The following is a 14,765-nucleotide window of genomic DNA, read 5'->3' as shown; positions in this document are numbered from 1 at the left end:
TTTCATATACCTACACTACAATAACCCAGCCAGGACTCATATCTTTTCATGTAAAGAAGAATAACGCCCACCCTTGTGTTCTCTCAATGGTTTTTGCCATTTCTTATCGTAATATCTTCACATAAAACACTAAAAGTCTCTGCTCTTCCCAACATTATCCTCAGGTCAGTGATTTCCTTTGCCTCTTTGCATGGTTATTAGTGACTAAATTGTAACTTCTGTCCTAGCACTTACAATAGAAACAATCTTTTCCAATAAGTGGATTTGTACATAAATCGGTTAAAATCTGCAACAAGAATCACATACACAATATACATAATAGATGAAACAAACATTCAAAAAATCTGAATAAATAACATAGAAAAATTCACACTATTGACTGAAGGGTTGACATCTTTTTGGCAACCGCTTAAGAAATGAGGGTGAGTGAGGTTATCCTGTCCAAAAAACATATTTTATTGCAAATATTTTATTAGGTGTATGCAATTTACATTTAATGCCTGTGTCCTCATAAAACCCAAAGTGTTTAATCTCAAAATGCCTTCAAGATTATTATGTTGAATTCAATTCAATACATTTAATTTGATTGAATTAATTTAGTTCAAGTTATAGATGTTATAGTATCCAGTTTTAAATTCTACCTCTTCTTTGAAAACACTTTTTAGAAAGACTATATTACAGAGAAGTTATACAGTCCTATGAAGCTAGGAAGTGTACCAGTAGTTCTGGGCCCCCCAAATCAAAATTATGAGGATCATATTCCATAATGCACACTGATAATGTTATTAGTGATGCGCATTTACAAATATAAAAAATTAAAATGTCTACTGTAAAAAGACTTATAGGCCTAACCTTGACCACTCCTAAAAGAGACTTGTAGGCCCTTTTAAATGCAATCTTAAGACTAATTTTTTAAAACATTACTTTCTCCTAAACTGTTTTGTCCTGTCTTTTTTTCCTATTAAATGTATCTTATTTAATGGTATTTATCTTTATTTTATTCTAAATATTCATGATTATTTACTTTTATAAAGCAATTTATGATGTGTTTTGGGGTATAGAGTTATCATTATTATCATTATTATTATTATTATTATTAGTAGTAGTAGTAGTAGTAGTAGTAGTATTAGAAGCAGTATTAAAATCAAGTCTTGACTGACACACGCTCACACACTGCTGTGCGCAAACTGAGGTCACATCCGTAAACAAAGAGGACCCACGTGGTGCAGAGCGGACCGTACCATTTAAACCAATTGTGGCACAGTTTAAAATTATTGTCTCAAATTGCCTCTCGTGAAGGGAACGTATGCATTTCCATTCACTTTTGTCCACTTGAAGCATACATATTTAAGAAAACAGTTAGCTCCGTGGTCATAAACCTTGTGTTCGCATTTGTTTGAAGGTTGAACACCCCTATGTGTGAATTGGTCTGGCCTGTTTGTCCTCAAAGCCAGCTGGGGGACGAAGGACCTTTAAACGGAGACGAACAGTGCGGACGACAGCGAATCTTCCCTCCAGAGCTGAGCTATTTTTGGTGTCAGTCTCCATTCGGGAGACTTGAATGAGGTAAAAGTTGCCTTTTTTCTCCCCCCAGTACATTTTAGTTTAATATACAATTATGAATCCCTCGGCTGGCTCCGTTGGCAACTTTTATGTTCATTTCTTGCTCTGTTGGTGGAGTGGGAACTTGGTAACGGTCGTCGAAGATTTCCTAACAACAGCTTACATGTCGGCGCTGATTTCAAAATATAGCCGCTACGTGAGATTAGCCAAACTCATGATTTATGTTCGGCTCTTCCAGCCGGAGCGTTTGGTTAAAGTACCAAAAAAAAAAAGCTACCATAATGCAAATGATGAGCTGACAGTCAGCTAAAACAGATCTCCTTTGCAGCAAGAGCGTAAAACATTTAGTCCTGGCATGGTCATAGCAGTAAAAAGTACTATTATAAATGTGTATGGAGTTCTTGTTTTGATCTGGAGCTCGGATCACGTGTACCCACTTCTTACGCGTGTGTGGATTTTTTTTTTTTTTTTTCCCCTCTCCCCCCCTCTATCCATGTGCACAGCTATGCAACCAAAGATTTTCCATGCAGGGGTGAGAGACAGGGAGCTGCAGCCAATAACGACAGTCCCCGTGTAGTTAGCCCAGCCTCCCCGATCCACTGCTTTGTTTACATCGTGCTACAGTCAAATCTGGACCCCGGAAGGTTGCCTTTGTTTCTGCAGGTGTTATTGTTAAAAAAAAAAAAGCAACCTGTAGCAGAGCAACTGTACATATAGAAACTACACTCTATATATTTTCTCATGTTTTTTCTCACGACATTCATCCAAAATAGTTATAGCAACAGTTAAATGCTATTCTTGCAGATATGTTGTTATCAGCACGTCAACTTACAGTGCTGTATGTTAAAGTCAACAGTGTATGGTGTATATAAAATAAATGAATCAATACTATTCTAAATGGTTTTATCTTTAGGTGTTTGTACTATGGGACTGTTTCAACCGCATGATACATTTTATTCTGCCCAACACTCAGACTACTTGGAGGATTTCACATAATGAAGTGGCAGATGACAGAGTAGACCGAATCCGTAATCAGTTTTCCTGGGCTGCTCTGCTCCCATCATTCTAGATAATCTCTGAAAATTGGCCTGCTGTGTTGCTCTGACCTAGCTGTCAAGTCTAGCAGATGATGTAATGAATGAGCTTCGAGCACAGCACATGGGTACATGGAAGTCACACACTACCCACAACCCATCCTCCTCACCCTCCGAGCTATCTTTAAACCAAAAGAGCAGCGAGGGAGTGTGCATTCATTTTTGGAAGCAGATAATTGAGACCAGAGATAGGAACACCCAAGGGTCACTCCGTCAGCTGTATGTCTTAGATAATATTAGAAAGAAAGGGGCCTGCTTATTTGTGGATGTTATCATAATCAGGATACATTTTTGTGTTTTTATTTTATTTTTTTATGTGTTTTAATGATTAAAAACATCAGTTCCCTCAGTTGGGCTTTAGCTCGTGTTTTTAAAAATTTTTTTTAATTTTGCTTACAAACAGCACCTTTCTTTCTTATGCTAATGTACTTTTGTCTGTGTGGAGGGCAGACGACACAGGGACCAGTGTAACAGGATCATTTTGACTATTGAGAAGCCATCTGTTTTCCTGGGTTGCCCTGGAGACACAATTGATGTGTTTTGTTTTGTTTTGTTTTTTTTTGGGGGGGGGGGTTACCTGAAGGAATACGGGTTTTGTTTAAACCTAGTTGTGAAAATTAGCTGTGTCCTGACGTTGGGTTGTGTTGTCAACCCCTGCGGCAGTAAACACACACTGAACACACTGAAGTCTTTTTCCAATAAATTACTTCATACACCATCAGTGAGTTTAATAAGACGTTGATGTTGACACTCAAAACCGTGGAACAAGGCAGGTATCTCTGTTTCCGTAGTGACTGGCTTGCCAGCTGTTTTATTGAATGCGACTGGTGTTTTTGTAGAACTCTGTTAACTGCCTTGGCAACAGCAACTACTGCTAAAGTGAAAAATGAACGCTCTCTCACTCACTGAGTCACACTTTCTTTCTCCCTCTAACAGAAACACAGCTTAAACTAAAGTAAAGATTACTTTTCTTTTTTTCTTCAAAGTGAAGCCTGTTAGGGGGAGGAATAGAGCCGATGTTATTCTCTAGTTTTGTTATTGGCAACAAATCCCATGAAAAGACCAGCAGTGCATTAGTCTTTCTCTCAATACTTTCTCATCTCCCTGCTTTGTCTGTGGCAATCAGTATTTTATTTTTATTTTTTTGAATTACTGAGCCTGAGGAAGATTTAGGCTTGGAGCTGGGCACTGTAGTTTTAGAAGACATTACTGGAGTAAATGGTACCTTTTGTTGGGGACTGTTTTCAGCCGTGGATGAACACACATTCGGTGAGTATTTGCAGTTACAGTGCAGTCTATTTGAGATTGCCACAAAAATAACTACGGTGACTCTGTTCATTGTAATGGAGGAACGTGTCCCCCAGTGAAACAGTGGGCCTCATTTATGTGTTTTTTAATAGCTTATGAAAAACAATGGAGCTCTATTGCACTGAGAAATAAGTTATATCAGGCTTTAGCAACACAGACAATACTTGTTAGTTGGATAAATTCATTATTGGTTTTGGTCTTTTCATGGGATTCCTTGCCAACAACAAAACATATAGAATATCACTAGATGCCAAACGTCAGATATCTTTTACTGTTTTTGCAGTTCCTGTTAGGAACTACAAAGAACTAAAGATTTCTTGACAACCACTTCCATACAAAAGGAAGAATGATAAACTTTATCGTTAATTCTAAACCTGTTCCTTCCAAATTTCTGTGACAGTAATAAAATACCCATTGACTTGTGACTTTCTGAACAGGTTGAGTTAGCCAAAGTGTTGCCAAACCCAGTGGCATTCTGTTGAAGTTATAGTCAACAAGCTATTCAGAAGTCATCACCAACTTCTCATGTGCAGCTGTAACCCAAGATGCCTCTAAATGATGAGCGACCCGCCTCCACATCCAGCGGTGAGGACCAAGGTAGTGATGTAGAGTCGTCGTCAGAGCGCTGTGACAGCATAACGTCGACCAGCGACCTGGACTGCTCCCGTGAAAGCTTCACCAGCGACTGCTCCAGCAAGCATTGCACGCCCTCCTGTGAGTTTGTCCCCTCGCCCTTTTTCTGGTCTCTGGTCTCTAAGCCCGTCGGACAACTTCTGACTTACTGTTTTCATTTTTGTGTTTATGTTCATTTTCCTTCCTCAGAAAAGGCATACTAGTTGTTGTTTTTTTTTTCTGCACTGACTCAGACTTCACTTTGAAAAATGAAATCTATAATGCTCTTATGTTCCTACTCGTGTTTAGGTTTCAGAGCCCGTGTTTTATCTGTAATCAAATTCCAGGAATAACAGCCCACAGCACTGCCATGATGCAGCTTCAGAAGTCGAACACTCTCTTATTTGTTTATTTACAAAGTTTGTTCAATATTCGGTTCCCGCAGCAAGCCCACCCAAAACCTTGACCTTGGATGGGGTCCTGGAGTCTGTCAGAGACCTCTCCGATCTCAGCTTGGCCCATGAGATCATTGTCAACCACAACTTCCATCTAGAGCCAAACAGTCTACCTCAGGACAGGTATACCAGCTGCATAAGATGTTATTTCTTGTTTCTTCCCTTTCTGATCATGTTTTGTATTTTTAATTTTTTTTTTTTTTTTTTTAGTAAACCTAAATGCCAGTTTATCATGTAAGGGTTTTACAAAGACATAAAAATACAAAAGCTTGTCCTCCATACCACTAGTATTGTTCTGACAGTGCATTAAAGTCTTACATGAACATTTGAAACATTTATATTCAAATTTATCAGAAAAAATATACAGTGTAAATGTCAAATTTTACAATATTTATCCTTGGTTTCAGCTCCCATCATTTATGCTCTATTATTAGCTCCCTTCAGAGATTTTTCCTGCAATGTGGAATAAGTTTGATTTTGTGATCAGAAAAAGCTGCTCATTGTAGCTATGCTTTGTTTAACAGTATTGACAAAATTATGTATATACCTCGTGGAAGAGCACTTTTATCACCAAATACAAATGTGAGTTTTATTATGTTGGCAGTCAAATAACTGTAAAAATGCTCTGGGAGTTTTTGAAGGAACATGAAACAGCAGAAGTCCAGAGACGCTGTTATTTTTGGCCAAACTGCAAGTTAATCAGTCAGAAGCGATGCTGAATTATTTATTAACTCAGGGAGATCAGCTTTAAAAATCATGACAAACTGTTAACAAATCCAGAAAAACTGCATCAACAATCTAGAGCAGCAGTCACAAGTTTGTCTACTAATGCTAGTGATTGGCATGCAACCTTAAAATCACCAACTTCTACTACACTGTCTCCTTCAAAGTAAAGGAGGTTCTACTAAATTCGGTTGAATTCTTTCAATAACGAAAAGATGTAGATCGCTTGCATTTCAAAATAAATTATGCTTAAGGTGAATTTTCTGCATCTAATAAACACTGTTCATTCATATGCCCGTAGTGTTATGAGGTATGATACTATATAGAGGCACAACCTTTGATCAAATACAATACAATTTTATCAGTTTTCTCTCCCAGTAAAGAGACAGATGAGAATTGATGAGCACATAGCCACATAGCCCTTTCTACTGTATTCATTGACGTGTCCGTCTCTATATATCGGTGGCACAGCCTGAAGTGAACAAGAGAGCGAAGAGGATAGAGAACAAGAGAGATGAGGGCAAGACGGGGAAAAAGTTCAAAATTATTTCTTTAGTAGAGAAGAGTGAAGAGAGGGACAGCAGCAGATAAGATAGACAGCATAGTACACTCGGGTAATTTGTGCCTGCATAGGATTACTGGCAGCAATCGCAAAATTATTTCTTGTGCACCGAAGCTGGAGTGTATTTTTATTCTTAGTGATACATATCACAGTTACTTAGTTCTCGGTTCACCATCCTTACCAGTGACAACAGCACTGACTGTCCATTTCTCTTGAAAGATATATACCCAGCTAAACAAATTCCTCCATTTCTCTTTTTAGTTTATGGAAGGTAGTTAGAGATAATGTCCACAAGGCCTTCTGGGACATCCTGGAGTCGGAGCTGAACGATGACCCGCCTGAATATGGCCAAGCCATCAGACTATTGGAGGAGATCAGAGAGGTCAGCACACACAATCTGCTCAATCTGTAGAAATGACTTTATTGCTCTGACTGACATTTTTCCTGATATTTATTTACAGCGCTTTTTGCCTGATCCATGTAATAGTCCTCTTGAATTTGAAAGTTCCCTGTGTAACTCATCTGCCTCGTCTTTTGACAGATCTTACTGTCATTCCTTAATCCGGGTGCCAATCGAATGAGGACCCAGATCATGGAGGTGCTGGACATGGACCTGATTCGTCAGCAGGCTGACAAGGATACTGTAGACATCCAGGGGCTTTCCTCTTACATCATCACCACCATGGGCAAGATGTGTGCACCGGTGAGGGATGAGGAAATTAAGAAGCTGCGGGAAAGCTCAGATAACATAGTGACACTGTTCAGGTAAGCACATACTTCAAGCATTTAAAAACATGATGATATCAAATGTTTATTAACGGAGTCTGTACTCTCTTGAAAAAAAAAAAGAAAAGAATTTTGTGAGTTTTATTTAGCTATATTATAAAAAGTAACTGTAATCACAGTAGCTGGGTTGTTTCTCCGCACTAGGGAGATCTTCCGTGTGCTGGACTTGATGAAGGCAGATATGGCCAACTTTGCAATTGACAATCTGCGGCCTGTGCTGCAGAGACAGAGTGTTGAATACGAGAGGGCAAAGTTCCAGAGCATCCTGGAAAAAACACCCAGTAAGTGAACAAGAAAACGATTTTCACCATAGCTTTTTTTTTTTTTTTTTTTAACCATATCTGTGGCCAGATAGTTACAGAACATGTTACCTGCCGCATTACAGAAAATTACTCATCTCGAGTTGGATATTTGGTGCAGAAAAAACAGATTCTGAGTAAATTTAAGAATAGGATACGTTGTATGCGATTATACTGTCAAAGCAAAACTGTACTGGGTTACTGAGATAATATTCTTCAGATGCTTTGGACCACACCACCTCCTGGATTAAGTCAGTGCTGGAGGAAGTGCTGTCGGCCACCACCCCCACGGGACAGCCTCAGGGGAAACGACAGCAAGCTGTGCCTGGGCCTTTCCAGATCCTCAACGCTGCCTTCCTCCGTATCCTCACATGGGACTACAATAAGAGCCCGCTGCCTGAGGTAAGAATGTGTTGAATTTGTGTTTGTAAGAGAGAGAGTAGGATTTCATTAGCTTGAATTTCTGCAGTCATTATTTTTTTCAAAAAGTATTTAGTGAAATGCTCTTTGTGGAGAAGCATGTGGAATATCAACTTTCTCTCAGCGGACCCTAAGATTCTTCAAACTCCTAGTCTTCAGTTTAAGAAAAATGATATCGCACCCAAAACAGTTGTCTGACAGCATTTTCTACACGTCCCTTAGTAATCATTGGAAAGCATTCCCAGAAATCACATAGAAATCTCAACATCAACAGAACAACAACAACAGCAGAAGTCTCTGGTTTTACAGGACGTTACATGCTGGAAGTATTTCTTAGTGGAAGCAGTAATTTTCCAGAGCCTTGTTGCTGAGATTTTGTGAGGTAACCAAGTAGTGCGCTTTAGAGGTGCTTGAAGGCGGATTTTTGAACTTTGGACAAAGCCAGGCTTGCTGTTTCCCCCAGCATCCGCTTTTTATGCTAAGCTTAGCTAAGCACCTCTCAGCTGTGGCTCCGTATTTATGCACAGACATGACAGTAGTATCCATCTTCTCCTCCAACTCTCAGCAAGAAGACAAATAAACGTACTTGCCAAAGTGTCAAACTATTCTTTTAAGCCTATTTTATGGTTCTCCTTCAGACCTGGATGACAGATGAGACACGTCTGCGGGAGATTCAGTGGAAGCTCCAGCAGTGTCAGGCCGTGAACGAGGTGCTGCTCATTGTCTACAGCACCATCGGAGGGCCTATCCAGGGGCTGCCCTCCCTGTCTGACCGCCTGAAGAGGGTGACCAGTGTGCTGTTGGATGGGATGCACAGCCCGTCAGTTCACTTTTCTTTCCATCTTAAATCCACAATCTGTTTTCAAACATACAACAACTTATTATCACAGGTTATACCAACCACAGGTGCCTACTTGACATCAAATAGGAGCTCAAACCAGAACTCCCCTCTCCTTCATCTTTAGGGACTTTAAGCTAAAAGAGGCACTAGAGGGCGTCAGTGCTCAGATCTGCTGCGAGCTCAACAAGTCGCTAACAGAGAGGAACTACCCTGCACTGACCCCGGCGCTGCAGGCCACCTTCGCAGGCCAGATCTGCAGCATCACCCAGAAGGACAATCCCATCCGAACTCTAGTTGGTAAGATAGAGAGGAGCAGGAGTGCCTATGTGACTCGAGGGGCCTGTACCATAATTTTTTTTTTTTTTTCCTATTTAATTGGAAGAGAAATATACACTGGTGTGAGAGAAATTGTGAGTATCAAGAGTAAGGTGTAAAAATTACTTTTTTTTTTTTTAACTCCAAAATGGAGATGATAATAAGGCCAGAAATCTACCCACCACGGATTTTCTAACCTTGTAATCATTCTTTTAATTTCTGTGCAGAGGATCGCGTGCAGCAGTACTTCACGGCGCTCATCTGTGATCCTAAACCCCAGGCCAGACTTGAACAGGTACCAGCTGGCTTGACTTCTGTCAAGACTGAACTAGCATTTATAGGAGCAAAGTTCATCACCCTGGTCAACTACAATAAGACTGTCTATGGACCTTTCTATGCGGATATCATCAGGAAGCTGATGTTCAGCGGCAGCCCACCAGCAGCACACCCTCCTCAGACCACGGCTCAGGACTCTGTCACCTCCAATTAAAACCAAACTCTGGCTCATGCGGTCTAACGAGTCTTTTTGCTCTTAGATATAGCAGAACCTAAGGAGATACTACAGTAGCTAGGCAGTGCTACGGCTTTGCTCGGCCAGTGTACTCCAATAGTTGGAGTTACCTTCCCTGTATTGTAAATGTAGTTGTTATCACTACGTTTAGCAGCGAAGGCACTGCAGTATAGGCACCATGCGGTCAACATTTAATGTGACCTGCATCCTTTGCGATAAATGTTCTACTATACGCTTTCCTATGAACATTCACAGCTTCAAACCAGAAAACCGTGATTCATTTCTGAACCTAATAGTGTCCCTACATTGTCAAACTCCTGTTTTTTTGGAGGGAGTCCATAGGGGAACAAGGGCAGAACAGTATGTCCAATACATACAGTAAGCTTTATAAAGCAAAGAGGAATAAAATTCAAGCCTATATATTAAGAAAATTAGCAGAGTAGCATTTAACTACAGATAACAATGACCACCTTTGAACGTAATGTAAAACATGAGGTAGCCTTTTCTCCATTGAATTAGAGCTTTGATTGTTCTCCTCTCTCACTTTTTTTTTTTTTATCAGCCAGAAAAGTAGAGACTCTATTCTCTATTTCTTTTCTCTATTCCACTGATATTATTCTATAGCACAAAATAGAAGTAGAAATGGAAAAAATGTTGCTTTGGTTTTTGACTTCTCAAATAATTAAATGAAAAAAGTTGTCTGCATGAGTAGCTTTGTGTTGGGAATTTGTCATTTTAGTTTATACTTAGGTAATTAGTTAGTAATTACTATTTGTCATATGTTGTATATTCTATACTTTTACTTACATTCTGCTTGTGGAATACTTGTTATATTTGATTAAGTTGCTGGCTTTGTTACATTTTGAGGTACTGTAGTTGTTACAGTATGGCTGTGTTGGCTGTTGAAACCAACTGAGAAATGAAAGATATTGAACTCAGTGATTTTGTGGCTAATATTTCTAGCAGACCCAATGATACATAAAGAAAAGCAGTTATCTATTTTAACTAAAGTTTACACTAAATGTGGGAAGTTGCTGTTCTCTTCTTCTGCGCCACAGATAATATAATAAAAAAAGAAACACAAATTGGAGCATGTCTTTATTTATTTGAGGACAGATTTGAAGTGCTATGAAAAATGTGTGCAAGTCTAAGTCTGTGTTTGACATACACTGTGTGTTGGTTCCTCAGTGCTCATGTAGGATTTTACAATGATATACAATGATATACTGTATGTATAAGCAAAATGTGGTCTCATACATGGCCTGCTGTCTAACGTGTCAGAAACATAGTAATCAGGAGTGCAGCGGGCAACCAAAATGCAAAAAAGGAACTGCACTGGATGTATGGACTTTCTCAGAGGATATAACATATTTGTATTAACAGTGTGTCTGAAATACAGCCATATGATTCCGCTTGATATCTTCAAAGTCATATAACAATTTATGCATGGTGCTCTAAATAATGATCATAATAATCACTGAAAAATAAAAAACCTTAATGGTTGTTGTACTAGTATAGCTGTTAACTTATTAAATGTATGAAGCAAAATAGACATAAAAAGTGAAGGATATTTAGGAACATAACATTAAACCATAGAACATAGTATTAATGTATATATTATTTCTTTTTACAGGGAATATATCAGACATTCAAAATTTTAGAAAAAATGATTTTTGCTATCAGTCACCCCCCGTTTATATGTTGTAAGGTAGGAAGTTATGGCCAACAACCTGAAAAAAAAAAACCCATTTGAGATTTACATCCTAATTGGTGAGATATGGACTACATTTATTCCAGGTAGTTATGATGTTCCCTAAAAAGAGATACAGCAGTTGGATTTTGATTCTCTGAGTCCCATAATTAAAAAATGTCATTACACGTGTATTCGTATTGCTCTGCATGTCCGACTGCAAGGTAATATGTTCACAGGATTATGCAGGTAATCTGTTTATGGCCACGGCGTAATCACTACTGTACCACTGTACTGTGGAATAAACACGCTCGCGTCTCTTCTTGACACCATGCAGGACTGTTGCCTTTAAATACAGCCCTGAAATCTTACAATTACGAGTTGACAACACAAATGGACACTTGGTGTTTCACTTTGTAATACCCGGAGATGTAATCTGTAGAAGACGAAAAGCATTTAGGATATATATATATATGTATATTAATTCCCCTCTTCCACTTGGTTTTAGAGCAGATGCGTTCATGTGTATTCAACCGATCCTTTTATGTAGCTCGTATTTGTTTTTATTTCCAGACCAAATCGTTTAAATGAGTGAAAATGCATATTGGCGAGCATAGTAGTAGTCTGTGAAGGCACCCCTCAGTTTGCCTAGTTACAGATTCGTTAAATTGCGTGAACTCATTGGTCACGTGGCTCGAATCTCGCCGCTCGATTGGCTGCCACACAGCGGGTAGTTGTTTTTGTTGTGAAGCAGGAAGCTCTCTTCTTTCAAAATTGGGCGTGTAAGTTTGACGTTAACACGGGGAAATAATTTGCTTTTTGACTCTTTGGATATTTTAACACATACTCCACCTCGCAACCACAACCGGTTCAACACCTTGCTCGATAAAGAGAAGAAGATACCAGTAAGTATCTACCAGGGGGGGTTCTTCCTTTGTTTCCTTGTAGCAGGTCAGAGTGAGTGAACTTTGTCGAGACAAGTATTGAAATGAGTTCAGCGTGTAAGCCCGACGTCAGTGAGTGATAAAATGAAAGTGTGTAACCGGGGTTAGGTTTGAGCCCCGGTCTCGCAGTATCCATATTCACTTAAGCACTCAGTTACCGGAACTGTAGACCTGTCAAAAAAAGTAGCTGTCCTCACACCGTTTTGTTGATACTAGACGCCGTTAAGAGGAAATTAACCCATAAACGTCACGTTAACCAGGTTGGTAAATTTAAGTTATCTGAGCCTCGACTGAATCACTTTAGAACAAATTGTATGTAAATTCATGCAGACTGCTTAAACTCTGTTTAAACGCCACTTCTGCACAGTCAGCCCTCTGTGAACAGCTGTTAAGTTCACGTCCTTTCACTTTTTTTTGGCTCTTCGCCTTCCTCTTTTTGCTTTTTTTAAAATCTGCGGCACAAGTTTCACATACCTCTGTGTGCGTCTTGGTAGTTCAGTTCTTCACGTGGACGCGTCCTCATTATTGGCTAATCTGACGGTTACTTTAGCGGTTGGCGCTGGTGGCCCGCCTCACTAATGTGTTCTCGAGGCTGAACGAGAGGAAACAGGTGCAGCCATGTTCCAAAAATATCGTGGAAAGCATTCCCAGAAAAGTGGGAATCCGTCACAGCAGCAGGTGAACGTCCGTGGCTTTGGAATGACACGTTCAACAATTACATACAGGTATAATGTTTGGGTGTCAATATACGTTTAGCGATATAGTTTATTTCGCTGCCCCCTCACAGGTCTGACCCACCCCATCCTTAACCCACTTCATCCGTTTGCCTTGTACTGCTTCTGATGATTTGCAGCGCGACAGCATCCTGCATGGTTGGTGTGCTGCGCAGAGATGGCGCTGGAGGAAGGGGCCCGGAGCTGTCTGCTGCGCTTCCGCCACAGACTGGAACAGGACATCAAGCCCCCCTACCTGATGGACCACTTGATCAGTGATGGTGTGATGAGTGTGGATGAGGAGGAGAGGATCAGGGCTCAGGTCAGCCCCTGCTGAGGGGGGGAGCAAAAGGGGAAGTCATTTATAATATTGAACCCATATCATCTAGCAATTTTTTTTTGGTAACTTTTTGTTCCTGCTTCCTGCACGGTTTTGAGTGTTTTTTTTTTAAAAATATCAAGATAATGGTATCTAGGAATTAATCATTTTTTCAGTCAGTGAAATATGTTTTTACTCACCCTCTATCACCCACTTCGTTTATTGATGCATGTCATCTCTTTGTTTTCCCACATTACTTGCCATTTCATGTGCAGGATATAAAGTTCTGGACACAACTCTCATCAACTTGCTCCTCACCTGCTGCTCTCAGATTATTTTTTAATTAATTAAGAAAATAAAAAATTAAACTTGCAATTCACCAGAGTGACCTAATGATGAGTCGGCAGATTTAGTGTTGGCGGCCTGTAGAGGAGAATATTAACAGAATACATATTGGCTGTTGTTGGAAGTGAACAATCAGCACAGCCAATCTCTGTGTTAAAATTACTCTGAATTTTTTTTTACATTTAACTTGAAGTAATACACCAATTGTTTTTTTTTTTTTCAATTTATTTCATGCTCTTTTTGTCTTACAAGGTGGGTTTCAGATATGTTTATACATTGTTAAACATATGGTTTAAAAGCATATATATCCCTTTTTAAAAGCTTACTTATAGCAATCATGAAAATATTCACCAGCTCAAATGATATCCCCCAAAGTAGTTACATGTAAAATGCATATTATAACATCCTATTATTTCTCTCTAACCAGCCCACCAGGAAGGAACAGGCTACGGCTCTGCTGGAGCTGCTGCTGAGGAAGGACAACTTTGCCTACATCTCCTTCTACAACGCCCTGGTCAAGGAGGGCTATGATGATTTGGCCAATCTGCTTCATGACGATCTACCGCGGATCTCACCAAATGCATATAAGAGCTCCTCTGATGGCCCCTCATCTTCTGGTGAGCAAGCAGGAAGTTGTGGGTGGAGAGAGTGGAGGTTTGGAGGGTTGTGCTGTAGGTGTGTGGGAGTCTATGAGTGTTGGAGAAAAAAAAAAGAATGTGTATTAACTGCTGGTTGTGTGACTGTGAGTTTGAGTTAGATATGTTGGGCTAAGACATCAGCTAAATGTTCTTATTAGTAGACATGCAAGTGTTATTTTATGCGTGTTGGAAAATTCTACAAGTTTTCTGCTGTTACACCTTTGATATCAGTCCCCTTCCTTTTTGTGTAATAGTCCAGATGGTGCTGAGTGAAGGTGGTGTACCACAGAGGCCCGTGGTGTTTGTCAGCCGACCGGAGCTTTTGAACCGGGTCAGAGAGAAACTCTACCAGCTACAGAAGGAGCCTGGCTGGGTCACTGTCTTCGGGATGGCCGGCTCGGGCAAATCTATCCTGGCTGCAGAGGCTGTCAGACACCAAGGGGTCATCGAAGGTGAATCATCTTTGACTGACGCTGTCTAATACTAACTATCAGCATACATTACATTGTGTTACAGTCAAAGATTATTGAAAGAAAAATAACCTTCAAAAATTGTAAAAATCTAAAGTAATCCTAGACTGATTTTCATTCACACTGATGTTACAGTTTCAAACGTGGTTGCTTACAG

The 14,765-nt window shown here is 39.8% G+C and overlaps 2 protein-coding genes across 3 annotated transcripts in view; both read left to right on the top strand.

Annotated features, from left to right (window-relative positions):
* The first annotated feature begins 1,459 nt into the window (after nt 1-1,459).
* Nucleotides 1,460-10,815, top strand: tcp11l2 (t-complex 11, testis-specific-like 2). The gene is made up of 10 exons (XM_040152172.1): nt 1,460-1,566; nt 4,499-4,679; nt 5,023-5,155; nt 6,579-6,699; nt 6,859-7,082; nt 7,248-7,384; nt 7,623-7,804; nt 8,461-8,642; nt 8,788-8,960; nt 9,206-10,815. The coding sequence occupies exons 2-10, from the start codon at nt 4,511-4,513 to the stop codon at nt 9,466-9,468; spliced, it is 1,584 nt and encodes a 527-aa protein (XP_040008106.1). The 5' UTR covers nt 1,460-1,566; nt 4,499-4,510; the 3' UTR covers nt 9,469-10,815.
* Nucleotides 10,816-11,897: 1,082 nt separating this feature from the next.
* Nucleotides 11,898-14,765, top strand: part of apaf1 (apoptotic peptidase activating factor 1) — a 40,541-nt gene continuing 37,673 nt past the window's right edge. Inside the window, exons 1-4 of one of the 2 annotated variants that reach the window (XM_040148685.1) lie at nt 11,898-12,084; nt 12,977-13,158; nt 13,928-14,117; nt 14,393-14,590. In XM_040148685.1, the coding sequence (XP_040004619.1) occupies nt 13,015-13,158; nt 13,928-14,117; nt 14,393-14,590 (532 nt within the window). In that variant the 5' untranslated portion in view covers nt 11,898-12,084; nt 12,977-13,014. Of the gene's footprint in view, nt 12,085-12,113; nt 12,384-12,976; nt 13,159-13,927; nt 14,118-14,392; nt 14,591-14,765 lie in introns of those variants that run through there. The other variant, XM_040148693.1, reaches the window with a different exon arrangement.

The sequence above is a fragment of the Xiphias gladius genome, chromosome 2, assembly GCF_016859285.1.
Source record: "Xiphias gladius isolate SHS-SW01 ecotype Sanya breed wild chromosome 2, ASM1685928v1, whole genome shotgun sequence".
NCBI lineage: Eukaryota > Metazoa > Chordata > Actinopteri > Istiophoriformes > Xiphiidae > Xiphias > Xiphias gladius.
The sequence above is the reverse complement of the archived record's forward strand: the minus strand, read 5'-3'. Positions and strand labels throughout refer to the sequence as shown.